Source organism: Arabidopsis thaliana, chromosome 4 (genome assembly GCF_000001735.4).
Source record: "Arabidopsis thaliana chromosome 4, partial sequence".
NCBI lineage: Eukaryota > Viridiplantae > Streptophyta > Magnoliopsida > Brassicales > Brassicaceae > Arabidopsis > Arabidopsis thaliana.
In genome coordinates, this window is record NC_003075.7 from 14,791,278 (window position 1) to 14,815,690 (window position 24,413).

The following is a 24,413-nucleotide window of genomic DNA, read 5'->3' on the forward strand; positions in this document are numbered from 1 at the left end:
AAATTATTTGGATCACAAGTAGTCTTAGGTAGATATGGATAAACATGTTGGATTCTTTTGGAGTTTTGGGTCTAGTTTAGCTTAAATTAATAATATTCGAGAACGCATATCGAACTTATATAAGAATAATCTGACCGTTAATAGCACACCTAATCTGTTTTTCTAGGTTTCTTGTCAACTGTGAAGACGCAGATTTCTATTTCTAGCTATCACGAAGAGTTCAAGAGTTTCAAGTACTGTATCTGTAGTTTATTTCTCGTTTATGTTTTGTTTATTGTCTAAAAGTTCTACATCTCTTAATTAATTTGTATTTACATCGGTTAACAATCGTGTACCCATAATTTTTATTATGCCAAAATATGTTACGTCAGACGAACTGTTTCTAGTATACAGATATGGTCACATGAATCAAGGTACTGGACATGAAACTTACGATCTAAATATGTAATATATGGTACGTTAGACTTAGCGATTAGTAAAGACGATAAATGAAACACATATAATTAGCAACAGCTAGCATATGAAGATAAGTAAAGTACATGGTCATGCTTCTTTCGTATCGTTTAATTTGTTGTTATTGAATCTCCACCTAACCTAGTTAGCAATCATCTATAGCTATGCCATAGTAAAAGCTAGCTAATATTAGTACGGATAACATACATGTTTATATTGAAAAAGTGAGGTTTATAATTTTTCAAATTAACAGCTCTTAAGATTCAAAATAATGACAAATATGTTATGTCTAAAAAATTGTTTGATCCTACGTACGTGTAAGCCAAAAATCCCGTTGACTTTTCATTGACATGTTTAATCGGTGTAGCCAAAATCAAAGCGTCCAAGAATTTTAGATCAATTTTTTTATGTTCGGTGTGCACAGTCGTAAGTCGTAACAACCATTTTTGGCTACTTTACATCCAAAGCATTATGTAGTAGTGCGAAATATACGATCGAAATAGGTCTTACTTTGATGATAATAAATTTTACATAAATGAATATATGTAACACCATCATCTGTATTGGTGGGATGATTGAATGAATATTTTTTATGCGGAAGTCGTGCATGGTACATTGTTACGAGCTGTATTTGACAAAGAATCCTATATATGTATGCAAAAAAAACTGTTAGACTTAATGGTGGAAGTATTGAATAATGTGGACTGGCAAGTGGCAACATACCATATATATAAAAGAATATTAAACTATAACAATTTTAATGTTATCATCTCATGTGGTCCCTAAAGGGGTTGTGAATTGTGATGGCATTACCAACAAAAAAAGAAAAACAAATCATGAATCATTGCATGGGGTAAGTACGAAAAGTGTGATAAAAAAATCTCATTCACATATATTTCATAATATTTTGTCTTTGAGCAAACTATATAACATTAGTTTCAAGAAATAAAGCATTGGTCGTGAATAGTATTTATTTTACTTTTCGAGGGACTATGGATGATGAGATCAAAAACTCAGAATGCTAATTAAGTTTGTAAAAACAAATATCAAGATCAAATTTGGTCATGCCATAGCCCTTTTTAGACTCGTCAAAACATGTCATTTTATTTTATTTTGTATTTCGTGGTTAGTTGCAGATTAAACAAGGTTGCAAAAAGTAGTGAATATAGTCTAGTGGTTTCGTCATATCGAAGTCGGGAGGTGTGAAATTGTTTCTAGTGGATACGCACACCTGACTTAATTATTATATATGTTTTCTGTCATATATTTCATAAAAGTGGCCTGAGTTTTGGCATAACACGCTAAACAATTTATTTTACGTCGGCAGAAACTTGAAAGCGGAGAGTTTGGTTGTTCGAAGAAGAGTGTATAAACTATACAACAAATTCTTCAGCATAATAATTGAATCTTCATCACAAAAAGGTGCTTGATTACACTTGTAATTGGGTACATATATGGTCCATCCGATCAACATAATTATGTCCTTTGTGGCACTTTTATCAGTTTATGGCATTTAAAAAAAAAAAACGCACCAACCGAAAAATGTCATACTATTAATAAATATATATTTAAGAATTAAAAGTCACGAGTTCTATAGCAAAACTATCGTGAATTCTTAGTCATCTTTAGCTTATTGCTTTTGGACAACAAATCCACTTATGTTATGACACATACACACACAACGTTGCAAAAAGATGGTCGCAAAGGAGATTCTCCATATGCGGAAAGAGTCAGATCATTTATTTCCTAATCCATTTTAACAATAGTTAATTAAAAATCAAGTTAAGCTAACTCTTCATGTTTATTGATTGTAAAGACTAAAAGAGTGTTTGTTTCTACTTTCTAGGCAGACGAAGTCACAGCACCAAAACAAGGTCTGGAAACCAAACCATTGAAAGATTGAAACTTAGGAAACCAAGGCCTACTTATTTGAGAAATAAAGGCCCAATTGGCCCAGTTCTATTATTAACACAGATAAAAAGAATAGTGTGGAGAAAAGTATCATAATTTTTTTTTTTTTATTATGATGGCCCAATCAGCCCAAGTCTGTATAATGCATGTTATTAGAAAGAAAGAAAAAGATTATATTTTGTTGTTGTTGTTGTTGTTGTCGTTGTAAGCTTGTAATTAGATTTTATTGATCAAAGAACAAAATAAATCTTTTTAATATAGACTGTAATTGGTTGTATATTATGTCTATACTAATATACTGTTTTTTGCTCACATATGTATACAGTTTTTCATTTCTACAGTAGAAATGCTTTAATTTTGTTTTTATTACTTAAACCAGTCGACATATGGTAATTTTTGGTGTCAACTCTGATAGTTGTCAAAATGAAAAAAGGCAAAAAAACAAAACAAAAAACTGATCTTCGCAAACCTATGAAGGAGTTTTGGCATTTTTAATTTTTTCTGCATTAAGAAAAAAATATTGATACTTGAGACTTTTTTTTCTTCAAATTTCCAAGTATTTGCCTCAACTCAAAGGACCTCAAAGGTCTAAAAAGAAACGGTAGGGTCAAGTTCAATACACAAATTCACAATCGAATTCAAATATATTGAAAATAAAATGAGACCAAAAAGGCCGGTCATTTTCAAACAATTGCAGAGTACAAATATTTTATGTTAATAAGATGTTTTTTCTTGGGCATTACAAACTTTATTTTGTTGATAAAATAACAACAAACAAAACAACACCAATTGATTAATACATAAAGTTTGATGGGAAATGGATGAACCAAGTGATTAAGATCTGTCCACGCGGGAAGTGTTGGATTCATATGATTCACAGTTTCCCTATCAACCACTGAAAACCATATTGCTTCATCAATCTCACTACGTGGGTTTTTTATTGCCTTTCTCTCATTTGCATTTTGAGCCCAACCAAGTCTATTTATTAATCACTTTTTTTGTCGATATTTATTAATCACTTTTCTCTCATCTATAAACCACTTTGTAGTTATATTTTTTTTTGTCGTAAAAAAAAAAAATAGCAAACAATGATTGATGAAAATTGTCCCAAACAAAAAAAAAGAGGATTGACGATAATAAAGATGCAAAAACAGCTTTCTATTTCTGTCAGCATATAAGGATTTTATAGAATTCAAACTTATATTTCTACACTAAGAAATTAAAGACTTATAGGTGTAATCTATTACTTCACAGTTCACACTTTTGATTTCTTATGGGAATGTGTTTTCGTAAAGGGCAATATGGTTTTAGGCATTCATGTGTTTTGGATGAGACGCTACTACCAAAAGAATATGTCGTTACTAAAAAACTATATTTTTGACACATGCTGTTAATTTTGGATACATAGAAGGTCTAAGAGATTAATAGGAATCGTTTTTATCTAGTTTCTAATTTAGTTCAAACGTTGACTACTCCAAATTTTCGTTGTAGAGTTATTTATTGAAATAGTCATCGATTTTAAATTGGGTAATACTATATCCGATCGAACTTTAATATGAAATATGAATTATGCTACTTATGAGATGCGATAACAAATTTCTATAGTTTAGCGATCTTTTGTTCATGTTATTTAGAGTTTGGATTTAAAAAAGTTATGAAACAAAGACACGTGTGTTGACGGGTTGTGGTGTTTGATTTGCCTTGCTTTCTTTCTTCTTTGTGATGAAGAATCTCTTTGGAGATCCAATATATTGTTTTTGGAAGTATCACGACGGTGACATGTATAGGTCGATCGAGGAAACGCCAATGATAACCAAATTGAGGCTGTCGCAACTAAATGATCAGTCGATAGTCATTATTAATAGTATAGTTCGATTAAAAAAAAACTTTCCAAGATTATTGTTACCTTGTATTTTTTTTGAACATTTTCTAAAAATGATATCTTCTAAACTTAGATAATTCAACCTATTTGTGGTATCATTAATTTGAACAACTTTGACATGCAAGTGGTTGGCCATACTCCATACTACAAGTCTACAACATGTCTGCGCTAGGAACTTTCTTACTATACTTCATTTTTAGACCATTAATGTTATTGCTTGGTCTTTTAAAATGATAGTAAATTATTATTTTATAGTATCTATCGTATATTATTATTTACATCGATCATAAAGTGCTGGTTTACAAAAAATATTTTTAAAAAGAAAGAGTCAAAGTTCCTTCCATATTTGACCAACCAAGCTTGACCGACTCGATTCAATGGGTCCAAAGTCATAGTGGTCGAGGTAATTGGTCAATCAAAACACCACGGGCTATATGAATCTCGCTTAATTGCTAACACGACGTATTGACAAATTTTCCATTCGTAATGGTGCAACTATTCAAAAACAACAAATACTTGATTTTATTTTGAATTTTATTAGTGTTTGCCAAATGATTTTAGTCCACCAACTAAAAAATATAGAAGGAGCAATAGCATGCCGCTAACAAGAAAAAAATAGACATCTTACAAAAAAATGTTTTTTGGTTTGACCTTAGAATAAATGTATTTAGTTAGCAATTCTAATTTAATTAAAAAAAACAACGAAATTATCAATATACAAAATACAAATAATGCTACATAATTCGCTTAAGAAGAATTCAACTATTTTATTTTACCCAAACAAGTTAATTCTTACTTTTTTCTATTTTGCTCTTAATTTCCCATTCTGATTAAGAAACAAATCTCATATACTTTTCTATTTTTGTTAGACATGAATTTCAAATATATATCTTACATTTATAAAATTAATTTTCAATCAAAAATCTTGTAGTATTATACAACCGTGATGTTCCTAAAAAATACCTGTCATACAGCTGTTATGCTTCTTAAAATAAGATAAAATTATATTTACTGTATTAAGCTAGATTGTCAAAAATTAAACAGCAAGATAATAACGTAATTAACCATCGTTAATATCAAACGCGTTAGGTCGGTTTGACCGGTCTGGTTTGGTGAGCGCTGGTAATAATTTCACCATCCCAATCAATCACAGACAAAATTGAAAACCCCAATTAATAATACATAAAATGAAAAACATGATGAATTATAAATTAAAACTCTGTTCTGTCTCAAAAAACTCAAAAGGAGTCTCTCTCTCACCTACACCACACCTAACCAAACCCCCTACGATTCACACAGAGAGAGATCTTCTTCTTCCTTCTTCTTCCTTCTTCTTTCTTCTTCTTTCTTCTTCTAGCTACAACATCTACAACGCCATGTCCTCTTCTTCTTCTTCGTCAACCTCCATGATCGATCTCATGGCAGCAATCATCAAAGGAGAGCCTGTAATTGTCTCCGACCCAGCTAATGCCTCCGCTTACGAGTCCGTAGCTGCTGAATTATCCTCTATGCTTATAGAGAATCGTCAATTCGCCATGATTGTTACCACTTCCATTGCTGTTCTTATTGGTTGCATCGTTATGCTCGTTTGGAGGAGATCCGGTTCTGGGAATTCAAAACGTGTCGAGCCTCTTAAGCCTTTGGTTATTAAGCCTCGTGAGGAAGAGATTGATGATGGGCGTAAGAAAGTTACCATCTTTTTCGGTACACAAACTGGTACTGCTGAAGGTTTTGCAAAGGTGAGGACTTTGTGTTTTGGTTTGTTCTGATTTCGAATGATGAAGTTGAATTTGAATCAGTTTGATGTTTTTGAAATTTGCAGGCTTTAGGAGAAGAAGCTAAAGCAAGATATGAAAAGACCAGATTCAAAATCGTTGATTTGGTATTTATTTTGTTCCATCAACTTTTTAGATAAAGTTTGATGCTTTAAGTATAATCTGATTCTGAGTTTATTAACAGGATGATTACGCGGCTGATGATGATGAGTATGAGGAGAAATTGAAGAAAGAGGATGTGGCTTTCTTCTTCTTAGCCACGTTAGTTTTCTTAGCTGATCTTTTGTTTGGGATCGGTATAAGTATTAAATTTGATTTGTTCTTGTGGCTGACTTGGTTTTACTATCTGGAATCTGGATGTAGATATGGAGATGGTGAGCCTACCGACAATGCAGCGAGATTCTACAAATGGTTCACCGAGGTTAGTCTTTTTTTTTGGCTTGGCTCAACTAGTTGTTGTAACGTGTGTTGTTTTTGTTTTCTTGTTTCTGAAGTTGTAAACATGTGTTTACAGGGGAATGACAGAGGAGAATGGCTTAAGAACTTGAAGTATGGAGTGTTTGGATTAGGAAACAGACAATATGAGCATTTTAATAAGGTTTATAAATGAAATCTTTATTCCCCTTTTCTTAATGGTTTTGCTCTTGTCACTATTATGGTCTCCTTCCAATTACTTTGGACCGAGCTAATATGCAGATTTGTTTTGTAAATTTTGGGTTGCAGGTTGCCAAAGTTGTAGATGACATTCTTGTCGAACAAGGTTTGTTTTGTTTCTTTCTTTCTTTCTTTCTTTCATCATCCGTTTTGGATCGCTCTGATCCGGTCTTAATGTGTTGTATTTTGGTTTCTAACTTCATTGAGTGGGTTGTTCAGGTGCACAGCGTCTTGTACAAGTTGGTCTTGGAGATGATGACCAGTGTATTGAAGATGACTTTACCGCTTGGTATTTTACATTTCCACTTCTCGTGGCTTATCGTGTACAATGCTGTTTTGGTCATTTGTTTTTTGGGGGGCTAAATTTGCTACCTCTTGCAGGCGAGAAGCATTGTGGCCCGAGCTTGATACAATACTGAGGGAAGAAGGGGATACAGCTGTTGCCACACCATACACTGCAGCTGTGTTAGAATACAGAGTTTCTATTCACGACTCTGAAGATGCCAAATTCAATGATATAAACATGGCAAATGGGAATGGTTACACTGTGTTTGATGCTCAACATCCTTACAAGTACAAAATCCAGCCGCTTCTTTTCTTTTTCCTTATAATCTTGTCTTGTTACTTGATCTAATCTTGCTTTTTTTGGCTTTTAAAGAGCAAATGTCGCTGTTAAAAGGGAGCTTCATACTCCCGAGTCTGATCGTTCTTGTATCCATTTGGAATTTGACATTGCTGGAAGTGGACTTACGTGAGTTCTACTGCTATATGAATATTTACTTAATCAGAGGGAAATATTATTGGAGAATAACATGAATGTATTTTTTGTATCTTGTCTGTCAGGTATGAAACTGGAGATCATGTTGGTGTACTTTGTGATAACTTAAGTGAAACTGTAGATGAAGCTCTTAGATTGCTGGATATGTCACCTGATACTTATTTCTCACTTCACGCTGAAAAAGAAGACGGCACACCAATCAGCAGCTCACTGCCTCCTCCCTTCCCACCTTGCAACTTGAGAACAGCGCTTACACGATATGCATGTCTTTTGAGTTCTCCAAAGAAGGTTGGTTGGATTCATTTACCATTAGACTGGTTATAATCAGTTTTGTTTCTCTTCATAGAGATTCAAACTCAATTATTTTCATGTTTATTTTCTTGCAGTCTGCTTTAGTTGCGTTGGCTGCTCATGCATCTGATCCTACCGAAGCAGAACGATTAAAACACCTTGCTTCACCTGCTGGAAAGGTTGTGGCTGAACCTTTTGTTGGTTTCTACTCTTCATTTTCCATTTCTTTAAAATGGAATCTGACAATGTATATTTTGTGTCCTTTCAACAACAGGATGAATATTCAAAGTGGGTAGTAGAGAGTCAAAGAAGTCTACTTGAGGTGATGGCCGAGTTTCCTTCAGCCAAGCCACCACTTGGTGTCTTCTTCGCTGGAGTTGCTCCAAGGTTGCAGCCTAGGTTCTATTCGATATCATCATCGCCCAAGTGAGTACCTTCATTGTCTTGGTCTTTTTGTCTTCAAGTTGTTCGCTTGAGACTTATATTGTGTTTTTAGTGTATTGAGCATTGTCCCGTTTACTTGTATAGGATTGCTGAAACTAGAATTCACGTCACATGTGCACTGGTTTATGAGAAAATGCCAACTGGCAGGATTCATAAGGGAGTGTGTTCCACTTGGATGAAGGTAAATATAAAAAACTTAAATCTGATAGCTTCTTGCAAACATATTGCTTTGGAATCTTTTTACTGTTTGTGTCATTTCTTATCCATTGTCTTGGTGTTTTTGCTGGGTACTGATTTTTTGCATCGTAATCACAGAATGCTGTGCCTTACGAGAAGAGTGAAAACTGTTCCTCGGCGCCGATATTTGTTAGGCAATCCAACTTCAAGCTTCCTTCTGATTCTAAGGTACCGATCATCATGATCGGTCCAGGGACTGGATTAGCTCCATTCAGAGGATTCCTTCAGGAAAGACTAGCGTTGGTAGAATCTGGTGTTGAACTTGGGCCATCAGTTTTGTTCTTTGGATGCAGAAACCGTAGAATGGTAATAAAGCCATTACTCAAAACTCAAACCTTTCATTGGTTTTGTCCAGTTTCTAATCATATCTTCTCATATATGTAGGATTTCATCTACGAGGAAGAGCTCCAGCGATTTGTTGAGAGTGGTGCTCTCGCAGAGCTAAGTGTCGCCTTCTCTCGTGAAGGACCCACCAAAGAATACGTACAGCACAAGATGATGGACAAGGTATGAGCTTATAGAAACCCAAAACTCAGATCTTCATATAGATTCAAATTCAGATTCTTGAGCTGACAATCTTTCTGCAATGCAGGCTTCTGATATCTGGAATATGATCTCTCAAGGAGCTTATTTATATGTTTGTGGTGACGCCAAAGGCATGGCAAGAGATGTTCACAGATCTCTCCACACAATAGCTCAAGAACAGGTATGTCTTGTTGAGATCAATCTAGCATTATCATTGTCCGTATCACAAACCGACTCTAATGAGTTTATTTCTGTCTGTCTTGTTTTCAGGGGTCAATGGATTCAACTAAAGCAGAGGGCTTCGTGAAGAATCTGCAAACGAGTGGAAGATATCTTAGAGATGTATGGTAACGAAACTATTGAAGCCACACACTCACTGTGTACTTATATTTATATATATACGGCACAGAAATTGCCACATTATGATGATCATTAAGTTTGTGATCGCAAGAAGAAAGGAACTCCTTTTTTTTTCCATTTTTAATTTCTTTTCATATATTTTGACAACTCTATTTTTTTAACTCTTGTTATATATCCCCCACCCAATAGTAAGAAAAAATGCATAAGATGTTATGGGGTATTTGTGAACAATTATGTTATATACAAAGTCAGTACCTTTAGTATGAATTCTTTATGTAGCACTTTCACCAAAGTCCCCATTTTGGGACAAATACAAATTCTTTGTTTATGCCTCAATAATCATTTTCACTACTCTGATTGTCTCCATAACTCTAAGACCAAAATTTTGGACCAAAAAAACAAGAATAAAAAATAAAAGACCAACAAATTGTTGACCAAAAAGAATTGAAAAAATTTATGAAATTTCTTTGCCATAATTACATAACTAGGTAAGTTTGCAAATGATAATGAATTAGAATTATTTAGGTTAAATGACCATGCTTTTTACTAAAAACTAAGTAGGCCACTCTCGGTTCAAAATGAACGAGAGTGTTAGCTCGACATTTTGTGTTATCCTTACTTTCGCATGTCATAGTAACATAATTTTTGTGTTTGTCAAAACAAGCCAGTACAAATAAACTCGCAACTTAAGTTATCAAGTCTAGTATTAATTTGCCAACACTCTAGTTGATTAAGAACCAAAAAGGTGATAGATAAGTCGATGTGCGTTGGATGCAAGAGTCAAATGATTAATAATGGTAGAGAGAAATAAAAAGCCATATTCGCAACCTTCTAGCTCATTCGGAAGTGTTTTTTGGTGGTTGAGAATATTATTCTAAGAAAATTGAAAATGAGGAATGGACCGATGGGTTTGGTGGGTAGGCGAGAGAGCATATAGTTTAGATTTAACTTAGCACACGTGACTTACATTGAAGCGTGCCAAAATAAGTAGGTGGACAGAAAACTTTCCAACAACAACAACAACAACATGTTTCTTTCCTCTTTCAACTACTTTTGTGTTGTGTGTTTCTTCTCTCGACCTCATAAATTTGTATTCGTTAACTAGAAGTGAATACGATTGCATAAACGACAATATACCCCGTCTAGTTTAATAGGAACCGATCGTCGACTTTAAATTGACATGGTACTGCATGTTTTATCATTATTTTGTTGATTTTATTCATCAAATCTAGTGATGGTTTAATCTGGTATATTTTGTATTACTTGTTCCATCTTCCAGGGACAAACTTAGTAATTTTCTTTTAAAATTGATTCTTCAGTACCTTTAAATTGTAAAGCTACATAGTATGTTGTACTTTTTATTTGTCAACATGGAAAATAACTAAAGATGATCGGTGTCAAATGTAAATAAAAATCAAGTTGACATGGTAGTGTAAATGATGTCACATGATTGAATAATTGATTTCTCAGTATTTCACATGTTTTGTCAACGTCATAGCAGAACAAAATAAATAAGGAATATTGACTTAAGGTCACTATATTAACTTTTAACCGTATTTTTTTTATCAACAAACCGTAAGTCTACTGATTTTTTTTATTAAGGTTTGAACTCAAACTATTTTTCTTATCTTGGCCTTTTCAAATAACTAGACTCGAATTTTACCGTAGAACTATTTTTGTTAGTTTTTCAATTGATGAGTTAAGACTAAGAAGAAGTATATTCAAATTGTCATCTCCATTACCGCAAAGGTTGTCCCAATATTGCTACCACTTCATGGGCTGGATGTAAATTTAGTAGCGCTGATTGTAGTTTGCGGACTCATTAGTAAGATTTCTGAGAAGGGCCAATATAGGACTATTACAGCCCATTAGTAGTCCAACTTCTTAATCATAGACCCAATGCATAAAGCCCGATTAAGTACATGGTTAACTTATTCCCGATTAAGTACATGGTTGTCTTTATATCCTATTTTAAAACAATTTCAGCAAAAAACTTATTTTTCTGGAATACGCTAATCATTAATCAATATAGCATACATACTAATAAGTTAGACTAAATAATATTATTTATCATTTAAGCTAGGACGCATGATTGATCCGATTAATCTGAAAACTGATTGCTTGGAACGATATATTATGTTTGGTAATTGCTTGGTACATTATATTATGTTTGAAAATTATTTTTAAAAAGAGTGAAATCTCTCGAATTCTTTTATTTTGCGGGTACATACTTATGGCTTAAATTTGGTAAACAAAAGAATCTCAATGTTGCTACTTGCTACCACTTGATGGGCTATAAATTTAGGCCCAATAAAAATGGTTAAAAAAAGAATTGACTAAGAACCGGCAAGAAGAATGGTTTCTCATAAGAAAAAGGGCTTGTTAGTTTTTTAAGGTATGAATATGATCAACAAACTCTTAAGATTCAACAACATCACACTAAGATTAAAGTGCTCACAGAATACAAAAATTAAAACACACAGACTTGCAATTTCTAAGTACTCAATACAGGTTAGTCTTGATCAGCGTCTTCAAGCTCTTCATCTTCTGGCACACCACGGACATACAAAACATTGTTGCACCTATGTACACAAAAGTCAGCAAATTAATTCAATGGATCCGAAAATTTCGAAGCAATTACAAACCTGATAGTTAGTCAATGAATCCACTACTATCAGAGAGAAAATGATAAATGTGTGCTAATAATGGCCGCCAAGTCTAATTCTTAAGTTTTATCAAGTAATGACACTTCACTGTGAATCATATAGTTGGAAACATAAACTGAATCACAAGGAGAAAATAAGTAGAGACAATGAAGTAATATTATTACCTGATCAAGATCTCTCCAAGGTTCCCTGTCAATTGTCCATCAATATATTCTTCGGTGTTTCCCAGCTGACAAAAACAATATGGAAAATGTCAATGCATAACAATCTATGTATCTGTACAGATTATCAGCATTGCCTCTAAACTTGTATGCACAAGGAACATTTAGCAGGTGGTTTTGGACAAAATAACATCAATCTCTCTGTTTAATCAAAAAGCTATCTTATCTAACTTTGTAATTCAGGAAATAACGCACCTGCAAGTTCATGTAGGAGTCAACAGAGGCGAGAAAACCTGTGAAGTAGAAGGAAGACTGTTAGCTATATAAGCTCTGGATACTTATCATCAAAAGCATTTTGAAGAAAAATATACCTTTGTATTCCATTCCCCATTTAAGCTTGACGATAACAGTCTTGCCGGTCAAGTTGTTCAAGAATGGTTTCGGGTTAACCGGAATAGTCTGCAAAACACACATACATACAAACTTGGTTCATCAAATACTAATGGAATGAACTCAAAAGCATCACATTTGAAGATAAACACATTGTGCATTTTCCAACGAATTCTCGAATGCAATTTTTATGTAGTGGACTATTATACTCGTTAACGACATATATATAACAATTTCGAATCAGATTCAGATTCGCAGATACTCCAATCTTTTACTTGTAATCAGATAAATCGACGAGATTGGAGCTGAAAGAAGAGCTCAGGCCATCGAATTTCGCAATCCCTAAAACTACTTAACAGATAAAATTCTAATTTTGAGCTCAATAAAGAAAGGAATTAACTAATCTAAGCTCGAACTTAGAATCAGAAGACGAAAAAATCGAAACTTACCGCCATGAGTTTGAGAACGAAGAGACGAAACGAAGATCTGGGAGAACAAATATCGATACGCTTGTGGTTTCTCTCGATTTAGGGTTTTTGGCTGGGTTTATTCGTTGCTGTACAGAAGATAATGGGCCTGCGAAAATATCTCATAAGGCCCATTATTGGTTCAACTGGCTTGCTTTGTGAAATCTCCATAAAAGTGAAAACAAATAATACATGACAAAAACGACATGCATTCCAACCTAATGACATAAAACCGGCAAGAAGAATGGTTTCTCGAGAACAAAAGTCCATTATATTGCATTCATCTTTACACAATGATCAAATTTTGTCAGCTTGCCTTTAAAACAATTAGCCGGCTTTCTACTCTTTGACCATCCAATTATTAGTTTAGATTATATATAATTCCATTAGAATTCTATAATTATTACATCAAAACTAAAACGATTGGCATCACATATATGACCAAAGAATTAGGTGAACGTGAACCACTCATCTGTTGAGGTCATCCATCATCTAGTGCAAAGTATTTTTCATTTTTGAGGTCTTTTCATTTTTATTTTTTTTACAAGTCATTATATGTTTACTTTTTTTTTCACGTCATTATATGTTTACTATGATAAAGAAAACGCTTATAAAATCAGCATGCTAATAGAAAAGGTTATCTACATCATGATTTTTATTTTTTGAACAAAAAAACATTTGAAGTGAACTGCTATAGATGTGAATCATCTTACTTTTTTGCGTTTAAAGGCAAAATAGTAACATCGCACCATATGAAATTGTTATAAAAAGGGAAAACAAATCAAACTTTGTAGTCAAGCAATGTATATGAATAACCTACTTATGACTTGTGCCTTGCAGCGTAAGTTGATGTACGTTGAAAACGAAAAAACAAAGTGGATAGTTTGTAATTGTGGCTCTAATTCCTTTAGTTTTTTTTTCTCTAACAATTGAGTTTCTTTAATCACTACACTTCCACTTCCTCGATTTAATATACCTAAACTATAATTGGATAGTTGAAAATATCAAAAACTATAGTCTAGAATATAATTATAATCATCGTTTTAATGTTTGTAATAACCGAAAGGTCCGAAACGAAATGTTAGCAGCCAGGCGAAAGTCATTTTCTCAGCTGACCTCAGTTACGCGCAACAATTCATACCTCAGCACTTATTTTTTATACTTTTGTCACAATGTCTTAGTCTTCTTCTGAATTAGTCTCGACTATCTTTTTTCACAATCAATATGCTTCATACAGTTTGTTTGTGTGTAAACTTGCTCCTTCGAAAATATACCTAAAGAAAATTGTCTAAACATTTTTAGATTGTGTTTCGCTAATTCTTATATATATTTATATAGAAGTGGTGACATGTCGAATCTATATTTTATACAATACCATCAGTTAGCTTTTTGCACAGTCTTTTTATTTTACCGGTTGGGTGTACAAATCTATGCAAATTTGTGTGATCGTGGTACATTTATGTACATATGTATAAACATATAGTCTTTGACAAAGAATTTAAAAAATATAGGCATTTCAATCAAAGTTTTACATCATGAAGAAATGTAAATCTCAAATTTTCAAACATTATTAATTTGTGTTTGAATAATTCTATCTCTATCATTCTTGACCATGCTTTTGAATAACTAAATTTTCTAAGCTGAAAAATCGGAAAGATTCATGAATAAATGATCAATGCTATATATGAAGACTAGAGTTACTTGTCTTATCTTTCTTGTCGTTAAAACTATATATGAAAACTAGAGTTAGTTAATATTAATAGACACTTTGTGTGGTTAAATAATAAATAATAAGTAAGATTTGCTATCTTTCTTGTCATTAAAATTGTATTATTGTTATTACCAACATAATATGTCATATATCGACCTGAAATAATTAAATCATGAGAAATTTGGCAAACGGAAACTTCGGATGGTCAACAATCTACAAATATATGCATGTATATAAATACACCTAAAGAATTCTAACCCGTAAAACAAAATAGTTTCCACTTTAAGTTCTGTAAAAGTATTTGACCCCTCTAGAGACCATGTATATATATGGTGACAAAAATTAATACTTTCAATATCTTCATTGTCTTCTCTCTCTCTCTCCCTAAAAAACATGGAAACTACAAAAAACACTAATCTCCAAAACCCTACTAAACTCCCAAAACCATTTCAACATCACCTAGAAGAAGAAAAAGAAGACGCACTATCTCTCCGAGATCTTCCCCTCAAAGCCAAGAATCCTAATCCCACCACCACCGAAGACCACAAAGAACCGTCAACGGAACTTTTTGAGTTTCTAACCTCATCCTCCTACGACGTAGCTCCGGCAGAAAATATAATCTTTGGCGGGAAACTCATCCCTTTAAACTACCAAAATGCTTTCTTTTCACCTCCTGAGCACATTAGCCGTCGAATCCGTTCACGGTCTGAGTCCTTATCCGCGATACAAGGCCATAAGCTTAACCGTCCCGGTAGTTGTACCGTGGCACGTCGTGACAATGCGGGACCTATGAGGGCAAGCCGCTCTTTAGATTATCGTAAGCTTTCACGTGGTCTAACCACCGTACATTCTCCACCGGAAAATAGTTCATCGACTAAAAACACGGGGAAGCCTGAAACAACGTCTTCGGGAAGTGTAAAAAGTGTAAGGCCAAGATGGTATGTGATCATGTTTGGAATGGTTAAGTTTCCGCCGGAGATCGAACTCAAGGATATAAAGAGCCGTCAGATTCGCCGGAATATTCCACCGGTTATGTTTCCATCTCCTGCTAACAGGAGAGCTCGTGGATCTCGGTCGCCATCACCGTCACCTTCTTGGAGGTTTCTCAACGCTTTAAGTTGCAAGAAGCCCACAAGCGTGGCTGCTACGGCGCCGTTTTGGGTTCCTCATCCATAAATTACTATATTATTCCTACGAACATTGTGCGCGGTTACTTGCTCTGCCGTTGATTAAGAAGGATAGGATCGTCATTTAGTATAAGAAATATCGATATTGTTAATTTATTTTGTGAAAGAATGTCGAAATTGTAATTTATTTGGTGAATCGATAATAGTTTGGACCATAACACATCTTATTCACACCTTTTTCTTTTTCTTTGATTTTTTCGTTATTTTGTATTTCAGCTCATTTAGAATATTTCAATATATATTTTAATAAAATTGTTTTTGAAATTGAATTGGTTAGGTGAGGAATGAATGATGATCAAAAGAAGCACGAGAAGGATATGAGAAAAATTTATTACCTTACTTTTCCCAATGGGACTAGTCGATTTTTAATGATTTAGACAGGAAGTTGTATCATTTTTTAGCATTTATCTGTGCTTCGAAGTTCATGGTTGATAAATGGTATGATCAAATTCCATCTTGAGAGACTGTGACATGCACCTTTCTTTTGTCCAGAGACTTCTAGATTCGAAAATTATTAGACATTTTTCTTTCTTCATAAATCTTTTTCACCATTATCATATGTCTATATGATACGACCTAATATTAAGATTTTTTACTTAGCTTAGAATTGACCTAAATTGGTACTTTTGGGCTGTGACACTATTAGTGATGAAAGAAATTGAGACGTCAACTATAATGCGCATTTTAAAAGAAAGTAAGACAATGATTGGAACAAATGACTTGCCAAGTAAGTGAAAGAGGACAAAGAATGTTTTGTTCCAAAACAAATATCTGAGAGACAAACAAACACTGGAGATATCATTGAGCACAAACACGCATTGGTTTCCTTTAGGTACACGTCTAAAGTTTAACGAAACGTCGTAGCTTCAAGTTTTACAAATTGATCTTACAAATTTACAGGTTCCTATATGTTCCCTGAGGATTAAGAGAGAGTAATAAATCAGGCTTTGTCCTTCATTTGAATCTTGACAAAGTCTTTTAATCTCTCCTCCTTCCCTCGAAGGATGTTGAATCATGTAGCATCTAACGAGTGTGTAACCCAATACGCAAGAATCTGTGAAAAAACCTGCAAGATACACGAAAAGGATGTAATGTTTAAAGATTGTTTTAGAAAACTTGGAGTTCTGATTTAGAATCTAAAATATCATTTACCTGTCAATGTTTCTTGAGAGTTTCTGAAACCGCGGTTTTAAGTTCTCAAGATGAATACTGCAAGGGTATAAACAAGGAATTTGATTCAGTTATAGAGAGTAGAGACTGTCATGGAACAGTGGTGTGACATAACTCATGAGAACCAAGAGAAGGACTCACATAGAAGAATCAAGATTAGCGTTAAGGAAAGAATGAGCTTAATAGGGCGGCTCAATGGAACGCGAAATCGTCTTTGATAAACCTTGACTCTGTCAAAGAGCTGCAAAATGATAAACAACTAAGACTTATGATCCTTTCTAATAGTGTAGAGATGATCCAAACTGCAGAAGCTTACCTGGTTATAATCACGACATCTCTGCAGCCAAAACATAGGTTTAGCTCCTTTCTCTTTAGGAGTGTCTTCAATATGTGATAGGAACTTCTCCCTCTCTTCTTCTTTTGCATTAACAGGGACATTAATCCTCAACGCACTGATATTTGGTACATTTGGTGAACTCCATGTTCTTCTTGTACCGCCTTTTTTATCTGCACTTTCCGGACTTCCTATGTCGTCAATGTCTATCACACAATCAGGACTGTCGCCATAACATCTACCCTCTCTTCTGCCATTGATCCCACGTGGATTCTCAGCTACAGAACTCGTTGAGGAATCTCTCAAGTTGATGCTATCACTGTTTAAACTCTCTGACGTCTGAGAAGATCCAGATAGAAACATGGCGAGATCATCACGCTCTTCTTTGTTAAGATCCACCCAACGCAAAGGTTGTTTCCCATTCTCGCTTAACGACTCTAGCAGAGTAGATTCCACTTGATAAATCTGGTTTTCAATAGCGGTAACAAACTGTTTATGCCTAGTTAAGGTAGTGTCATCTCGACAATTTCCATGGCTTAAGCTCACTGCCCTCTCAAACTCTTCCAACTGATTCAAGTCACAACAATATAACCAATATCACTAACACACTCATGAGTAACCATGAAAAAAAAAGGGAATGATCAAAGGACCATTGATTGTTTCATACCTGCCATTTAGCAGTGCTCAAAGCAGCTTGGAGTTCTTTGCAGAGCTCGTCTGATTCTACGGATACTCGACCGTCTCTCTTCTCTTTAAACCACAACCTATACGCAGATTCCATTCTGGAAATACAACACAAATAAGAAACAAAATTTCAAATTTGATAACTCAATTCCTTCACAAAACACAAAGGTTCTCACTTAGACCATTCTAGAGCCAATTAGTCCCCTAAACAATCGAAATACCCTATTTTTCAATTGAAATTCCGAATTCCACCATCACAAGCAACATGAGTCAATTAAACAAACAGAGAATCAAAAAACACATACATATCAGCAGATTCTTGAACCTCCTCAGCTGCAGAGAAAAAAACATCCTTTTGCCATAGATCGAAACTATTCGCTACCATCATCTTCGAAACCACACCTAAACCCTTCAAATTAAAGACCAAAAAATCAACCCGAAAAGATTCGTCGGAATAGATTCTCTCTCCGATTATAATCCAAAATTAGATTCTGCTTCCTTCTCTTCTCTTCTCTTCTCTTCCTTTTTTGCCTTCAGGAGGAAAGAAGGAATTTTTATTTTTTCTTCCTCCAGCTTTCTGTTTTTATTTTTTATTCCTTAAATTCTTCGATATTTCTTTGCTTTCTTCACTTTAAACGTTAATGGAAGATTTTAATAAAGAGGCCTCTCTGAACTAAATTGACCATATTTCACACGTGTTTTATTGTAATTGGGAAATAATTTAAAGTAAGATGGTCTTAGCTGCAGGAGATTACCGCTTGTCAAAGAAAAACATCAAGAATGTCCGTGTTGTTGTTGGGCCTACCGGTTTGCCGCAACATCAATTGTTCGCCAACCGCATTATATTATTATTATTATTCTTTATTTTAATACTCTCTATACAAGTCAAATGCTAATGAGTAAATAAATTCAATAAAAACTCAACGCTAATTTTAACTTTTAGTTTAGTAATAGACAGTAGGAGCAGGACAAATTGAGGTGGCATGTGTAGCGCATGTGATATCAAAATTTTAACTAGTTAAATTGAAATTCATAAAATGAAAACATGTTTTGGTGTTTTCAGTTTTGGAGAGACATGTTTTGTTAAATAAATTTAATTAATTAGTTGTTGTGATATGGTGAAATACCACCTTCTTCAACAAATCCCAACCTTGATTTTGGTGTTTTCAGTTTTAATTAGTTACCAAGACCTGTTTTTGTTCTTATTTAGACATTAACCGGTGGTAGATTCTAGAGATTGGGCCCATAATATATATATATATTTTTTTTGATCAAAAAGATTGGGCCCATAATATAAAACAACTTTTTTCTGATGCAAATCTCTTTGGGTAGGATTGGGCTTCACTACTACAATATGTCAAAAATCAGCGGTCAATATTATATTTAGAAAAAAAAAAAGAACGGATGGATTTTTCAGGTCACTTCTAGTTTGAAGTCAAGTGTTTGATGTGATGATTCTTTAAATGTCACTTCTCGAGTAAATTGTTTTCTTGAACTATAAATTTTGAAATTTACAGGTTTCACATATAACCTGTATAAAAAAGGGTGTGACACTAACCAATTTACAACACCCAAAGTCCAAACGCCAATTCTCTTTTATCTCTTCAAAACAAACGTAACCGACACGAAAATTTGAGACAACATATACAACAACAAAGTGGCAATTTCTGCAGCATTAGTAGATACAAAAGCCAGTTTAGTCTCAACTCTCATGTAGCAAATCTCAGAAGGTTAACTTTGGACAGTGCCTACTTTTGACTTAAGAGTAAACCAAAATGGATAACGTTATATTATATGGTAACTAATCATATATTATAATAATTTTGACTAAACAAAACGGATAATTAAAAACACACAAGAACCACCATTAGATGATGATCCTAGGATAAACAGTCTCTTATCATTCACTTCTCCTTCTCATCTTCTTCTTCTTCCTCCTCTCGAAACCCACAAACCTCTCTGTTTCTTCTATTAGGACTATCCAAAGCTCTCTTCTCTTGTTCTTCCTCTGCTTCTTCTTCTTCTTCTTGACCTTCCTGTTTCTTCTTCTTCAATCCAACACTCTTCCTTCTCTTCACAACTCTCTCCTTCAACACACTCACAATCTCCCTCACCGCCTTCTCCGCATCACTCCTATTCCTAATCAACACTTCACTAACATCAGCCGGAGTAATCTCTGCTTCCTCCACACATTCTTCCATCTCCTTCAAAACAACACTATCCATATCTTCTTCCTCAAGCCTCAGATAATTCTTCAACAGAATCTTCAAAGCCGGAAACTTACAAAAACCCATGTGAACATGCATATCCATCCTCCCACTTCTCATCAGAGCAGAATCTAACTTCTCTATATGATTTGTCGTGAACACAAATATCTTCTCACTCCCACAACAAGACCAAAGCCCATCTGTGAAGTTCAATAGCCCCGACAGAGTCACCGAGCTTCCCGGTTCCTCCAAACCCGACCCGTTTGTCAAACCTGGATCATATTCATAGCTCCCATTCTTCTTTTTGTTCTTTCCTCGTTTCGTCAAACTGATAGAACAATCAATGTCTTCGATGACAATGATAGACTTAGAGCTAGTCTTCATCAACAGCTTCCTCAATTCAGAGTTGTTCTGAACCTCAGTGAGTTCAAGATCGTAAATATCGTAACCAAGGTAATTCGCCATTGCAGCAATCAAACTCGATTTGCCAGTTCCAGGTGGTCCATACAACAAGTAACCTCGTTTCCAAGCTCTTCCCGTTTTCTGATAAAACCCTTGTCCGTTCGCAAACTCCCTTAGATCCTCCATGATTCGCTTCTTCTTCTCAGGATCCATAGCCAGAGTATCGAACGTGCTTGGATGCTTGAATCTTACAGAATCCCATGGATGGCTCCTCGCGTCGAGCGAAACACCTCTTGAGTTCGTGTAAAGCAGTCTCTCCTCGTTTCTCCGACGAATCTCCTCTGATTTTCCGACAATGTAATCAAGGTAAGAATCTAGGACAAGGGCTTTGTCTCTTTTGTTGATCTGTAACGTAAACCCTCGTTTCTCTTCCGGCATTGGTCTCCACGAAAAGCTCTGTACTTGACGTTGTACAACGACGTGTTCCCAGAGGATAGTGACGCCGTTAAATACGTCGGTGATTCTGTCGTTGTTGGAGAGGCCGAAAGTAACGGAGCTTGAGTTAGGAACACGTGTCAAGCTGAGACGTGTGTTGTTGTTGCTGCTAGAAACTGCGTCGTTGACGGTGACGGAAGAGCTGAGGTAAAGCTGAACGGCGTTGTAGAGCTCGTTGGTGTTGACGCCGTCAATCTCCGTTATGTCGAAGTAGATGTGAGAAGAGAACACGTGGCGGATACGTGTCAAGAAGTGGAGGAAAGCTAGTCGGAGTTCAGGCGGAAACACGAGTTGGACGATTGTTTGACAAAAGGCTAACATGCCAAGTAGAGAAGCCATTGTTGTCCAATAATCACTCATTTTCATTTTCTTACTCTGTTTCTTTTCCCTTTGAATAAAAAAAAAAATTGGGTAGAGAATTAGAGAAATTGAGAAGTGGGTTTGTGGTTAAATGAGGAGAGAAGAGTAGGTTTAGTGTAATTATGGAGATAAGAGTGTGATTTTTTGAAGTTATTATTCTAGAGATTTGGGAGGGAAAATGTTTGGTTGAGGCTTTTGGGAGAAGAGAAAGAGTGACGTTGGTGGAATTTATTGAAATAATGAAATAAGGGATCACCTCAATTTATAAGCAATTGGAGGAGTCGAGGAGACATTTTACTTTGTTATTTTACTAAAGAAAATATTGTTTTGATATTTGCGGATATGACCATTTATTTTGTTGTGTATTGTGTATTGTACAAATTATATGAGCAACTAGTACTCAATTATTTCATAGGTCTATGGTTTCTAGGCTTACAAAAAACAAATTACAAGTTATCGATTGAATGGGACTGCCAAGAGGTAATGGTTATGTGACATGTAAATCTCACATCGGATACTATTCGACTTTTTCTTTTGTCCAACAAAATGATAAAGATGAAAATATGAAATTACTTTTAAATTTTTTGTGAGCAAAAGGTTGAAACTTGAATGGTGAAGAATGATGAAAAGAGAATATAAAGGACGGTACCAAAGAAATGGATAGGTTTTTACTCTTACGCTAATTGAATCGGACAAACAAGTACAATAAGAAAAACACCACAAACGACAAGAAATAGTTAAAATTAAAAAATTACATACCAAAAGAGGGTAAGTTCTTACGAGACAGCCAATAACAGATCATTAGCTGGATTGGTTCAATGTAGTAAGAGGTTTTGTTTTATTGATTGGTTCTAGTGTTCAAAGGGGGCTCTAAAAATTCCTTTGTGTATACTTGTGGTTTCTATTGGTTACTACAGAAAACTTGATCAGTAAAAGCATCATTATCAATGGTTTCTTAAAAAGTTTATAAAATCTCTTAAAAAATTATATAAAACAAAATAAGAATAAAAATATTAAAAAAAGTTCTTAGAAAGTAAAATTGGCTCTTAATTAAGAGTTTTTTTTATACTTTCTCTCATCTTACTAAGAACCCTCTAATTTTAAATTATTATTTGGTAGATCAAAAATGTGAAGATTTGATCTAAGAACCCATCAATAAGGATGGTCTAAAGAACGAGTTATTTTGCTATTATGTTTTTTCTTAATACCTCTTACTTTTTGTCGTTGTTACAAGTATTCATTTTTTAACCGAAAAATAGCATCAAATTGATTTTTTTTTTAATCTTATGCAACATTTTGTTTTGTGTTTTGTATTTGGTTTTACAATTTACGAATAATATTTGATGAAACAAGTAGAGTATTTTTCTTATTAAACCCAAATTATTTTAATGGCTAAACGCAAAATTTTACATTTAACATGTAAAAATCCTAACCTCAGCTACAAAGAAAAATACTATTACTAAGCGTAATGATCTTTAAGTAATGATGCCAAATTTTAAATTATGGTTCGGTCATCCACGGTATTATTGGAACTCGCCCGGATAGAATTTAGAAGAAGGTTTTTCTTATTTAAGATTAGTGCAAAGGATAATGATCAGTGTAAATTTGTAACGTAGTAGTAGTCTCTTTAGATTGATAAGTAAAATATTAAAGCAAAAGGGAACATGAGGGTCTAGATTAGGGTTTGTGAATGTGACTTACAGTTGGGTTTGTGTTGTTTTGTTGAGACTTTGTGATTTTATTCTTAAGGACACTCGAATTTAAGTGGGACACCATTGTTTGTCTACATTTGCATATCAACATCTATCACCATAATACTCAAAACTCTCTCAACTTTCTTTCACATCTCCATCTAATTCCAACATTAATAAACCTCATCACAACCCCAAATTAGTTTAAAACACTTTTAAAGATAATAGATATATCTGTTGAACTCCGAGATCAATGGGTATAAACTATAAAGCTTGAATTGTTTTCATATAACATTTCTTTTTGAGAATTGATAGATGGTATTTGGAAGACCTTGCCAATATGAAACTTGCTCGTCTAAGATGAGCCTTTGATCTAACTAGTCTCTAATTCTCAATCATATACTGTATCTTATAAGTTGAGCCAAATTATCTCATACATATTATTATTATTATTATTATTTGAGAAAGGGCTAATTTCACACATATAGTCGATCGTATGATGAGAATGGAAAACAAATAAGAGAATAATTCGATGTTTCATTTTGCCGACAAAATAAATAATTATTTGACGTTTTTCAGATGTTTTAAATAGGGGGAAATTGGTGAGATATGTAAAAGGAGATGACACATAATGACAACGACAGTAGATAAGGCCCAAGTTACTAGAGTCACTTTTGCAGAACTGTAGAATCTCCCAACACCCAAAACCTTTAATGTATTACTGTGTGTAGATTCAAGCTTAAGGTATGCTAAGTTGAATTAACTAAAATTGGTTTATATATTGATGCACAAAAATGAAACAAAATTGAAAATTATGTAGGATTTGAAAATAATTAGGTATTTACAAGACCATTGGTTGATATTGTGGGGGAAAATTTTGGACCAAAGATTCTGTGCAGAGATCCGTTGGTGATTCTTGTCTTGGAGTTTTGTATCCTCTGGTTCCGAGCTAAACCCAAAAGGGCCAACAATAAATAACCAATATTAAATGTCAAAAGTTGTAAGGCTATATTATTATGTTATGTTACAAAAGCCTCCTCAAGTACACAATTGGCATTTTATACTATTAGGGTTTGTAATGATGGTACCTTCTGAAACTGACTCTCTTTGGCATTTTCTATTTCAGTTTTTCAAAAATTGAAAAAGAATCATTCACTTCACTATTAACAAGACAATCT

The 24,413-nt window shown here is 34.2% G+C and overlaps 5 protein-coding genes across 9 annotated transcripts; 2 read left to right on the forward strand and 3 right to left on the reverse strand.

Moving 5' to 3' along the window:
- The first annotated feature begins 5,417 nt into the window (after positions 1-5,417).
- ATR2 (P450 reductase 2) lies at positions 5,418-9,684 on the forward strand. 3 transcript variants are annotated; one of them, NM_001342001.1, is made up of 17 exons: positions 5,418-5,985; positions 6,069-6,128; positions 6,206-6,282; positions 6,385-6,442; positions 6,536-6,619; positions 6,745-6,781; positions 6,895-6,964; positions 7,057-7,248; positions 7,334-7,426; positions 7,519-7,741; positions 7,840-7,923; positions 8,019-8,170; positions 8,273-8,369; positions 8,504-8,731; positions 8,810-8,932; positions 9,018-9,131; positions 9,221-9,684. In NM_001342001.1, the coding sequence occupies exons 1-17, from the start codon at positions 5,434-5,436 to the stop codon at positions 9,299-9,301; spliced, it is 2,325 nt and encodes a 774-aa protein (NP_001328167.1). In that variant the 5' UTR covers positions 5,418-5,433; the 3' UTR covers positions 9,302-9,684. The 3 variants fall into 3 exon arrangements, with proteins under 3 accessions (NP_001328167.1, NP_194750.1, NP_849472.2); NM_119167.4 differs by having other exon boundaries at positions 5,448-5,985; positions 9,221-9,647; NM_179141.2 differs by having other exon boundaries at positions 5,487-5,985; positions 7,840-7,926; positions 9,221-9,645.
- A 1,969-nt stretch (positions 9,685-11,653) lies between these two features.
- RUXF (small nuclear ribonucleoprotein F) lies at positions 11,654-13,184 on the reverse strand. 2 transcript variants are annotated; one of them, NM_119168.4, is made up of 5 exons: positions 12,977-13,184; positions 12,509-12,596; positions 12,393-12,430; positions 12,141-12,205; positions 11,654-11,892 (listed from the first exon to the last, which is right to left on the reverse strand). In NM_119168.4, the coding sequence occupies exons 1-5, from the start codon at positions 12,980-12,982 to the stop codon at positions 11,823-11,825; spliced, it is 267 nt and encodes an 88-aa protein (NP_194751.1). In that variant the 5' UTR covers positions 12,983-13,184; the 3' UTR covers positions 11,654-11,822. The 2 variants fall into 2 exon arrangements, with proteins under 2 accessions (NP_194751.1, NP_001190872.1); NM_001203943.1 differs by having other exon boundaries at positions 11,683-11,892; positions 12,509-12,620; positions 12,977-13,081.
- A 1,789-nt stretch (positions 13,185-14,973) lies between these two features.
- On the forward strand, positions 14,974-16,148 carry AT4G30230 (uncharacterized protein). The gene has a single exon (NM_119169.3). The coding sequence runs from the start codon at positions 15,099-15,101 to the stop codon at positions 15,879-15,881; it is 783 nt and encodes a 260-aa protein (NP_194752.1). The 5' UTR covers positions 14,974-15,098; the 3' UTR covers positions 15,882-16,148.
- A 463-nt stretch (positions 16,149-16,611) lies between these two features.
- Positions 16,612-18,798, reverse strand: AT4G30240 (Syntaxin/t-SNARE family protein). The gene is made up of 6 exons (NM_119170.5): positions 18,386-18,798; positions 18,064-18,178; positions 17,379-17,963; positions 17,204-17,303; positions 17,045-17,101; positions 16,612-16,958 (listed from the first exon to the last, which is right to left on the reverse strand). Exons 1-5 carry the CDS (start codon positions 18,466-18,468, stop codon positions 17,082-17,084), a joined length of 903 nt encoding a protein of 300 aa, NP_567842.1. The 5' UTR covers positions 18,469-18,798; the 3' UTR covers positions 16,612-16,958; positions 17,045-17,081.
- Positions 18,799-19,658: 860 nt separating this feature from the next.
- Positions 19,659-21,830, reverse strand: AT4G30250 (P-loop containing nucleoside triphosphate hydrolases superfamily protein; the record flags this gene model as incomplete). Of its 2 annotated transcripts, none has more annotated exons than NM_001342002.1 (1): positions 19,659-21,830. In NM_001342002.1, the coding sequence occupies one exon, from the start codon at positions 21,548-21,550 to the stop codon at positions 19,985-19,987; it is 1,566 nt and encodes a 521-aa protein (NP_001328009.1). In that variant the 3' UTR covers positions 19,659-19,984. The 2 variants fall into 2 exon arrangements, with proteins under 2 accessions (NP_001328009.1, NP_194754.2); NM_119171.3 differs by having other exon boundaries at positions 19,971-21,544.
- Between the last annotated feature and the right edge of the window lie 2,583 nt (positions 21,831-24,413).

What these genes read in the sequence shown, in the direction of transcription:
- ATR2 (NM_001342001.1), top strand. Translation starts at nt 5,434, where the DNA reads ATGAAAAACATGATGAATTATAAATTAAAACTCTGTTCTGTCTCAAAA. An exon ending in ATTGCTGGAAGTGGACTTAC is followed by an intron (nt 7,427 to 7,518) that starts GTGAGTTCTACT and finishes CTTGTCTGTCAG; the next exon opens with GTATGAAACTGGAGATCATG. An exon ending in AGCACAAGATGATGGACAAG is followed by an intron (nt 8,933 to 9,017) that starts GTATGAGCTTAT and finishes TCTGCAATGCAG; the next exon opens with GCTTCTGATATCTGGAATAT.
- RUXF (NM_001203943.1), bottom strand. An exon ending in ACTCCTACATGAACTTGCAG is followed by an intron (nt 12,206 to 12,392) that starts GTGCGTTATTTC and finishes TGTTTTTGTCAG; the next exon opens with CTGGGAAACACCGAAGAATA. An exon ending in CTTGGAGAGATCTTGATCAG is followed by an intron (nt 11,893 to 12,140) that starts GTAATAATATTA and finishes TTGTGTACATAG; the next exon opens with GTGCAACAATGTTTTGTATG.
- AT4G30230 (NM_119169.3), top strand. Translation starts at nt 15,099, where the DNA reads ATGGAAACTACAAAAAACACTAATCTCCAAAACCCTACTAAACTCCCA.
- AT4G30240 (NM_119170.5), bottom strand. Translation starts at nt 18,468, where the DNA reads ATGATGGTAGCGAATAGTTTCGATCTATGGCAAAAGGATGTTTTTTTC. An exon ending in GTTCAAGAATCTGCTGATAT is followed by an intron (nt 18,179 to 18,385) that starts GTATGTGTTTTT and finishes TTGTATTTCCAG; the next exon opens with AATGGAATCTGCGTATAGGT. An exon ending in GATGTCGTGATTATAACCAG is followed by an intron (nt 17,304 to 17,378) that starts GTAAGCTTCTGC and finishes ATCATTTTGCAG; the next exon opens with CTCTTTGACAGAGTCAAGGT.